The sequence below is a fragment of the Anastrepha ludens genome, chromosome 5, assembly GCF_028408465.1.
Source record: "Anastrepha ludens isolate Willacy chromosome 5, idAnaLude1.1, whole genome shotgun sequence".
Taxonomy (NCBI): domain Eukaryota; kingdom Metazoa; phylum Arthropoda; class Insecta; order Diptera; family Tephritidae; genus Anastrepha; species Anastrepha ludens.
This window is the reverse complement of record NC_071501.1, coordinates 37,160,283-37,169,995: the sequence shown is the minus strand read 5'-3', so window position 1 is coordinate 37,169,995 and position 9,713 is coordinate 37,160,283. Positions and strand designations below refer to the sequence as shown.

The window sequence follows — 9,713 nt, the reverse complement described above, 5'->3', positions numbered from 1 at the left end:
AATAGATCTATTGATAGGAAATTTGGTTAGACGAAATAAAAATGTTGGGCTCATATTGGCACATGCGAGTATTCTTTTGAAATTAGTATACATATATAGATTGTTTCTGTGTGTAAGGGGAAAGCAAAGAAACGCCACAGTTTACCACAAATTGACAAGCGCATACAGCAACTCATTACACAGGTCTACTAAACTAAATTTGTTTGTTATTTTTCTAAGACTAGCCACCCTTTGAATGCTATCAAGCATCTTGATTGACGTTTTCTTATCAAGGATTGGCCACCAGACCAGAACTCCGTAGGTCACTGTATATAGCCAGTCAACTACCCAAAGGACTTAAGGACATAAGCATTCCTCGAGTTATACACTGGGAGTGACCAGAGCTTAATCGCGGAAACCAATAGAAGGTGGTCTCTGACTACTAACTGTAGGGTCTCCAAAACGCTCTAGCCAAAACTGAATTTTTAAAGGGCAAAATGTCTGCTTGGTTTCAACATATCAACCACCAGCGTCCTTACAGGTATTATAACGGGTCAATGCACTATTGGCAACCTAGGCAGTAAACTGCGTGTACCTCATCATTGACTTCTGCAGGAGCTGTGGAGATGAAGAAGAAATTGAGTCGGTACAATACCTCCTCTGGCATAAGAATACGTTTGTTGAGTTGTGTGTTGAGCGTACTGCTAGCACGAGTAAGCTTTGTCGTCCTCTGGTTTAAGATCTCTATGTATTTTCTGTACTTATTTGTTGCTATTATTCTGTCTAGCATTCCTAACAGAAACCCTTCAGTTTCCGGAAGCAGTCGGTCTTGTGTTAACCATTTCTGTAGGAAAGTTCTGTGTGTATTCTTGTATTGGTTTATGTTTCCATGTTTCCGTGATTTTTTCTTTGTTTCAGTTCTTATTATTATATTTGTCTAGTGATGTGTTGCTGTTTTAAAGTTAGAGGAGTGTAATCATTATCCTATTGGGCTATTACGTTTGCTCTTCCACCATCATAACTGAGCAGGTATCTATTAAAACAGATCTCTATATTAATTCCAATTTATGCGAAAAATTAAAAATTTTGAGTTTTTAATAAGTGATTTTGGTATCAGCCTGGTTGCTTATGGTTATGAAAATAGTTATGCTGATGCGTTCGGCTCTGTACATCTGTTGCATCTCCATTGAACGAACGGAATATTTAGTAGATTTGGTAGAACAGGTCGACTACATATTTCGATTAAGTAGCATGGCTACATATACGACGTGTGTTCACAAAAGTTGAATTTTCATTTCTATTTTATCTCTTTCAAAGTAGTCTCTTTCAGATATAATACACCTGTGACAGCGTTTTTTCCAATCCTCGATCAGCATTATCTGGCTGATACTTAAAATAAAGTTGATTTTTATGTATAAAATCATATCGCTTTGCGAGTTTCAAATGCATAATTTTGGCCAAATTGTTGTGACGAGATTTGTATTCCTGATCGTTTCTTCCCTTAATCCATATCCTCCGCACTTCCCCACTTTTCCACAACTCGTCCTCTATATATTGCTTTACAGAAACCTTTTGACCTTGCGAAAACCTTTTGTAGGTATTACTTTATCTTGTAACGCTACTGCAAAACCCCCTCTTTCTCTAAACAGTTTTCCTTTTCTAAGCCCGATGTCTGAAGCGCTTAGGTCGATGTAATCTGCTTTCATCTCATGGGAATGCGTCTTCCCTATTTTATTGAGTTGAATTTTTCCTCTACATAGTAAAATATGTTTACTCAGGTGTTTGTCCCACTACGCTTATGCATACACCAGGCACAATGCCAGCACATATTTGGCAGTTTTATCTTCTTCCCTACAGAATTTGCGAATTCCATTGAAGTATATCCCCCGGTAGTGAGATGCTGAGTCAATCTGTAAAGCGCTGTTGAGAATTGTAATCGAAAATTTTTAACGCTACAGAAATTGGTAAAATTTCGAAGGAAGTCATGCAAAGGGAGCTACTATCCGATGGAAGAAAAATTTTAGACGCTTTTCTGACTTCTTTATTGTAACTTCTTTAGCTGAAATAATATAAAATAAAGGAACTCATTTGAAATACAACAATAACGTTTTTAATAAGGTTTTTTTATTAAAAGAAACATTTGACTTAGCACACAGGCAATGCAATGTACTTTTTAGAATTATATATCCATAGGATTCTGAGAACAGATACCTACAGATACCACTTTAAACCGTCATAAGCCACACTTTATTCGTCCGCTGGTGAAGAGGGTGCCAATGAAGAGGATTCGGCAGCCGGGGATGACTCTGGTGGGGGTGAGCTTGATCCTGGTGGTGAAGCAGATGAGTTGGAGGGTGGAGGTGGAGGACCGCCATGACCACCATGAGGACCACCATGATGATGACCACCTGGACCACCATGGGGCCCACCATGATGAGGACCACGTGGACCACCTGGACCTCCTAGTTTGCCAACCAACCCTGATCCTCCATGTGATCCTAGTCCCTGTAGTCTTCCTAGTCTACCTAGACCGTTTAGTTGGCCTGTAAATATTTGGGATTGTATTTGTAAATGGTTTTTGCGAATTGGATAAGTTGCTGAGATACTCACCTTCAGCGAAACCGACTACCAAAGCAATAACAAATAGTGCTGTAAAGAATTTCATCTCTCCAAGTAATTCAACTTGAGTGAATTGATACTAAATTTAATTTCAATTCTGCTTATATACCCAAATTTTACTTATTGAAATAGGCCGATAAGCTTAGTGTCTAGTGTCCTCTCGTAATATAATTATTTTTAGTACTATTTCTGCAAAATAAATAAATAAAAGAAATGCTTATGGAAATACCAAATAACTAACAAAATATTTACTTAAGGCTTTTTTTTTAATTGAAGATATCAATCTAAGATTCTAAATTTAAACACTAACTGTTGACGTAATGACTATTCAAAACATCTGTGACTTTGTTGCAAAGTTGTTGTACATACAAAAAAGCCCTACTATAATTATAACAGTAAAGTACTCCTTATAATATTTGTGGTCCACCATCGAATGCTATCTGCGGTAAGTTCACCATAGTCATCAAACCGATCAGTACCTATGGAGCCCTAGAGAAGCACCATAACTAGCTAGGTATTGAAAGTAGAGATAGGTAAGCTTCTTTCTGTGGTCTATCATATCCATAGAGAGTCTTTTACTGTTCCCTACTACAACAGTAAAATACTCCAAACTTTATCTCTACGTACAGACAATACTCGTACATCTAAGTTACAGTTGTTTTGAATGTTCATTGCCGCAACGGCAATGGCTAATTTAGAGCCATAAGTAAAGTGGTATTTCCGTTCGTATATCTAGTTTCTCCTAACAATTTGTTAGAAATAAAGTCTTGAGTAAATATAATTTCAAATATTCACTATTTTAATAAACACTATTTTATTTATTTATTTTGCAGAAATAGTACAAAAAATATTGTAATTATATCGGCCTATTTCAATAAGTAAAATTTGGGTATATAAGCAGAATCGAAATTGAATTTAGTATCAATTCACTTGAATTACTTGGAAAGATGAAATTCTTTACAGCACTATTTGTTATTGCTTTAATAGTCGCTTTCGCTGAAGGTGAGTATCTCAGCAACTTAACCAATTCGCAAAAACCATTTACAAATACAATCCCAAATATTTACAGGCCAACTAAGCGGTCTAGGTAGACTAGGAAGACTACAGGGACTAGGATCACATGGAGGATCAGGGTTGGTTGGCAAACTAGGAGGTCCAGGTGGTCCACGTGGTCCTCATCATGGTGGGCCCCATGGTGGTCCAGGTGGTCATCATCATGGTGGTCCTCATGGTGGTCATGGCGGTCCTCCACCTCCACCCTCCAACTCATCTGCTTCACCACCAGGATCAAGCTCACCCCCACCAGAGTCATCCCCGGCTGCCGAATCCTCTTCATTGGCACCCTCTTCACCAGCGGACGAATAAAGTGTGGCTTATGACGGTTTAAAGGTGTATCTGTAGGTATCTGTTCTCAGAATCCTATGGATATATAATTCTAAAAAGTACATTGCATTGTCTGTGTGCTAAGTCAAATGTTTCCTTAAATAAAAAACGTTATTAAAAACGTTATTGTTGTATTTCAAATGAGTTCCTTTATTTTATATTATTTTAGCTAATGAAGTTCCCATAAAGACGTCACAAGATTGTGTTAAATTTCCCTTCACTCGGATAGTAGCTCCCTTTGCATGACTTCCTTCGAAAGATTACCTATTTCTACATTCCTAAAAAATTTCGATTACACTTATCACTTATTACCGGTAGAAATATCCAAGGGCGTCAAGAAGTACAAATTTTGCAAATTGATACTAATTTTTATTTTGGGAAGGTTTATCTACTATAATTTTACTTAGTGAAATATTAAACAAACACTTCAATATTTATTTAACTAAGCCAAAAACATAGTAAATGTTCAAATCAGCTTTGCCTGTTTTGGTGAATGAGTGAGGAGTGATGTGAGTTAAGCCACACACTTTATTCCCATTTCCGCTGTGGAATAGAAGCGTGACAGCGATAACTCAGAAACAGTTTGACCAATTCGCTCCCAACAAACTGCTTGTATGGGCTAATAATATTTATTATACGTAATATATTCAAAAAATGTGTACTCACCAAGCCAAATTTGTCTTGATAGCTGTTTGACCGTCCATATTTGTTTTTATTTGAGTTGTGGCTTAACTATGGCCCACACGGTTTCAGCAGGATTGGCATCAGCTGACTTTGAAGGCAATTCAACACTTCAATCCTTTTTGGCTGCGTCGACTCAACACACTTTCCGCTTCGATGCCTGGGATTATTGTCTTCCTGTAAAATTCAAGGTTGGCTAGTTCTTCCACACATCTTCGCAGCTGATAGTAAATTTCATTCATCAATACTCTATTCAATTTGGCGGTAAACACAAATAAACGGACAAATTAGATTTCGGAGAAGCAACCCTAAACATAAACCTGAACTGGATGCTTAATAGTTCGTTGAAGTTTTTGATTATCAGCAGAACACCAGGACCGACGTATGCAACTATCCACCCAAATGCAAGATTCATTCGTGAATATTTCGTTTGCCCAATTTCGTTTTGAATTTGGCTTAGCCCATGAAAGCCTTTTTTCAATATGATTCGGAATTTGAGGTATACTCCAAGTAAATGGCCTCGAATTGTGTCTTCGGATACTTTAACACCATTTTTCCTTAAAACTGTTTCAGCTTTACACAACGATAAGGGCGGTTTTGCCAAAAAAAAAAAACACAGATCTTCTGATTTGGCTTTGGAGAGGTACTTTGTTTTGTGCCTCATGCGGGGAAGTCGTCAACGTTTTTAAGATCGGTTCACCGCGGCACTCATTTGTTTATGAAGCTCTTCGACTTGTTGCAATATACTGCTGCAAATGCGCGTGAATATTTGGACCTTTGGGGTGTGTACATAGGAAAAATGCTTCAAATTGTTTTTCATACACGAAACACGTTTTATAAAAACAAGGTACGCTTTCTAATTATTTGGACTTAGTTGGCCCCTTCTGTTCCCCAGGCTGTGGAGCCACTTAGCTGCTCTAATAAGAGATTAAAAATTGCGAATACCTAAGTCTGTCAGAGATCCCAAAAGGTATGAGAAGTAAGACAGCGGTACCGCAGAAAAAGCGTTCAAAATTATAGACTTTGATATATAGCTTCAATTTGTTGATATAGCTTCAATAGCTGTCCTTAAAAGGAAGCTCCATTCGTCAGACTAGACTTATCGAGTTATCTCACAAGTAAGCTGAGTGATCCTTCTGTTTAGCACGAACATCGAACTGCTAAAACATTCTTCACAAATTTTAGTATACTCGTACGAGACTCGTTACGTACATTTTCGCGTTAGAAATTTCTTTCGAAAATTCGCACAACATTCCACAATAACATAAATATTTACTTTGGCAGTGAGTTTTCCATATTTTGAAATGATTTTTAAGAGTAAAGCGGTCTATTTCGTGTCGCGGAAAATTTTTCAAAACAGCACAACATAATTTTGAAAATCTCTATAATAGCTGATCGACTCTATAATATAGAACGGGTGTTCAAAGTGGAGGTTTTTCTATAGATTTCCAATAGGGTTTTTTTGACAGATCTCGCGTGACTACTGTCAAACTAAATACATAATTTTTTTGAGTAGTCATTGACATTCATCACGGAAACATTTACGCCTCAACAACGTTTACAAATCGTACAAATGAATTACGAAAATCGGCGTTCGGTGAAAAGTGTTCATCGCGCGCTCAGGCCAACTTATGGTGTACATAACCGGCCTACCAAACGTACTACAAACCATCGACAAAGTTGAAGTTCATTTTACTTTATTAGATGATACTCGACCGATTAGACCACGTACAGCCTTAAGTGCAGAGAATAATGCGGATGTAAATGAGAGTTTTGCCGAAGACCCGAAAGAATCGATTCGGGGCCGATCTCAACAAGTTGGCCTATCATATGGCACTACTTGGGCGATTTTACACAAAGATCTTGATTTGAAATCACATAAAATATAGCTAGTTGAAGATTTGAAGTCGACCGATCTTACAAAGCGTCATATTTTCAGTTGTTGGATGCTTGAAAAACTCGCCAAAGATCCGCATTTTGTTTGGAACCCAAACTTTATCCAGCGATAAAGCTCACTTTTGGCTTATTGGCTGCGTTAATAAGCAAAATGGCCATATTTCGGCTAAAGAGCAACCAGAAGCCATACAAGAACAGTCATTACATTCATTGAAAATAACCCTTTGGTGCGGCTATGAGGCCTATGGGCTGGAGGAATCATCGCCCCATATTTCTTCAAAGGCGAGGCTGGAGCCAATGTAACAGTGAATGGCGCCATGATAAACAACTTTTTGCTGCTGGAAATTGTAGCCCGTGATCTCCACAATATTTGGTTCGAAAAAGCCGGCCATGCAGCACGTGAAAAAAATGTGTTTACTGCGTTGTCGTTTCGGTGAGCAATTTATCTCTCGTCTCGGACCAGTGAGTTGGCCACCAAGATCGTATGATATCACACCTTTGGACTTTTATTTGTGGAGATATGTAAAGTCTAAATGCTTTGTGGATAAATCAGCTTACTTTGAGGTATTGGAAGCCAACATTACTAAAGTTATTCTCGAAATACCGACCGAAGTTCTCCAGCGAGTCATTCAAAATTGGTGTAATACGGATGGCCGAATTAGGGCGCAGTTGTGGTCAATATTGGAAAGGGTTTAACTTAAAAAAAAAAATTCATGCAAGGAAATAGTAAAATAATAAAGATTGCCCAATCAATTTGAATTTACGTTGATTTATTTCATTTTAAAATCCGATACATCTAAATTGATCATCTTTCGATGGTTCGCGTTATCATCATGCAAAATCCAAGAATTGTTTGCCCACATTTCCGGCCGGTTGCGATGTACAGCATCTCTCAAACGCCTCAAAACGGATAAATAGTATTCTTTATTGACTATCTGGGCCAAGGGAAGGTACTCATGATGCACAAACAGTCAACATCACCTTCGCGGTACTTTTTAATCATAGGGTATAAAATTCCCGACCTTTGGCGTTCGGCGTTCATCGGAACTATTCTGCCGGTCGGAGACAAGGCAAGCTACCTAAGCTTAGCCATTGACAGAAAACTTTCATGGAAACTGAGTTTTCAGGACAGAGTAAAGAAGGCTGCTACGGCGCTCTACTTATGTAAACAAGCTATAGGCTTAAAATGGAGCTTAGGTTAGGTTAGGTTAGTCAGGTTGCTTGTTTAAGAAAAGACACTGGGTGGCCCTAAGGCCCATTGCGATACCTGCATTTAATTTCCATCCTTTAACTAAGTTAACTAAGTAAGGAATCTACTTAGATCTTTTTAAGAAGGTAATTAGTCCCTCCAGTGAAGCATTTCGTAAATTTCCCAGGTCCTCTAAGAAATAATCGCCAAGATATTTGGCACGGCTTCCCCAGCACAATATACAAAGGACTCAGGAAGTCCTTTGTCAGAAAGTCAGACGGCACGAGCCTTGCAGCTACGAACTAATTTCGGTGGCTATATGCCGATACGCGTCCCCAAAGGGTTAACTCACACTTCATTCTCATTACCGTTTGACATGAAATATTAGGTAAGATATTAAGCCCCATCACCAAGTTCCAGAATTGAGGTAAAATAATAAAAAATCCACACCACCAATGTGAAACTCGGAGCTGGTGTTCAACAACTGTTTCCTACTTATGCGTCCAAAACAGTGCCGATTGCAACACCAAAGCGACGATTTCAACGAAGGCCTTCTGGTTATGATGATATGAAACGATATCGCAGATAAGGAATGTTCTCGTGGGTCAATCGCTCGAAATGTTGATGAACTCATGGAAATCATCGAGTCGGACCGAAATGTGAGCTCTTATTCCATTGCCAGGAATTAGAACGAAAACGAATTGGAATCATTTGCAAATGATAATTACAACTGTGTTAATTTTATCGTCGAAATAAAGCTAAACAAAATTAATCGAACAAGAACTCTTATTCAAGAGGATATCAAGAGAAGAACGTGCAGATTGATCTTAGAGCTTCGGTGTGATCAAACATGCCGGAGAACATGTCGGAACATTATTTGATGTATTCGCACACAGCTCACGACATATGGTAGCACATAAACATTTTGCCCAATTTTTCCATATAAAAAAAATATCATTCGTTACATAGCGCAAAATGCGCAAAAGCCCTCAAGGAAAAAAATTTATAGAAAATTAACGGAACTTAATTAATCAACTTTAATTTTGCACTATATTCTACCAGAATTTAATAAGCTGTAAAACTGCGTACCAAAAAACTTTCGGGAAATTCTTAAATAGTTTGTGGAATTTCGCTATTTTTATAGAGAATAAGAAAATTGGAACATTGGATTTACATGCACACATACATACGTATATGGTTGATGTTAGACAATGAGTTACACTTTTTTACAAAAATAATAAACATTCAAGAAAGAAACAGAAGACCAAAATGTTATATTTTTCTCCATCTCCTCCTCCAATTTGTTGTGAGAATCTTAATCTTATTCTACAGAAGGAGGGACATACAAATTTACGTCGTCTCTGAAAGTCAAATACTATAGTTTTTTATGAGAAGTTTTTGTCATGGCGGAAATATACTTGGAGCTGGTCATTGGCAGTGTTGCCAACGCCAAAAACTCTGAGTCGCTAGGGCCAATATCAAAAGTCGCTAGAAAGTCGCTAACTCCATCAGGGGCGGATCCTAAATTTCATTCTGAGAGATAGATTTAAATATTTTATATTTACTTAAAATTAATTAAAAAGTAAGTAAGCTAGAAGATAGTAAACAATCAACTGAGCCTATATCAATTCAATTGTTTCACGTACAGAACATAGTAAAATCCGGGGATTCCCCGACCGCATTGCTCTTATGTGATCAGTGGTAAAAATAATTTGGTTACTCATTACAATTATGTGAAACAAGGTGTAATTGAATTAGATATATTTTATTATTTCTTAATATACTACAACGTATGATTGTTGTTAATTTCATAAAAAAATTTAAGGTAAAAACAAATTTAAAATTTCAATTATAGATCCATAATTTATCAACGATAACACACCAATAGGTAGTGCGTTATTTTACCTATAGTCAGTAAATTGTTACTCTAGAGTATGGAAGGTAAAAGGCATTCACGGGTAATCAA

General features: G+C 37.5%; 2 protein-coding genes across 2 annotated transcripts; one reads left to right on the top strand and one right to left on the bottom strand.

Annotated features, from left to right (window-relative positions):
• Positions 1 to 2,226: 2,226 nt before the first annotated feature.
• On the bottom strand, positions 2,227 to 2,644 carry LOC128864663 (serine/threonine-protein phosphatase 1 regulatory subunit 10-like). The gene is made up of 2 exons (XM_054104418.1): positions 2,590 to 2,644; positions 2,227 to 2,522 (listed from the first exon to the last, which is right to left on the bottom strand). The coding sequence occupies exons 1-2, from the start codon at positions 2,642 to 2,644 to the stop codon at positions 2,227 to 2,229; spliced, it is 351 nt and encodes a 116-aa protein (XP_053960393.1).
• A 901-nt stretch (positions 2,645 to 3,545) lies between these two features.
• Positions 3,546 to 3,963, top strand: LOC128864662 (serine/threonine-protein phosphatase 1 regulatory subunit 10-like). Its single transcript, XM_054104417.1, has 2 exons — positions 3,546 to 3,600; positions 3,668 to 3,963. The coding sequence occupies exons 1-2, from the start codon at positions 3,546 to 3,548 to the stop codon at positions 3,961 to 3,963; spliced, it is 351 nt and encodes a 116-aa protein (XP_053960392.1).
• Positions 3,964 to 9,713: the final 5,750 nt, after the last annotated feature.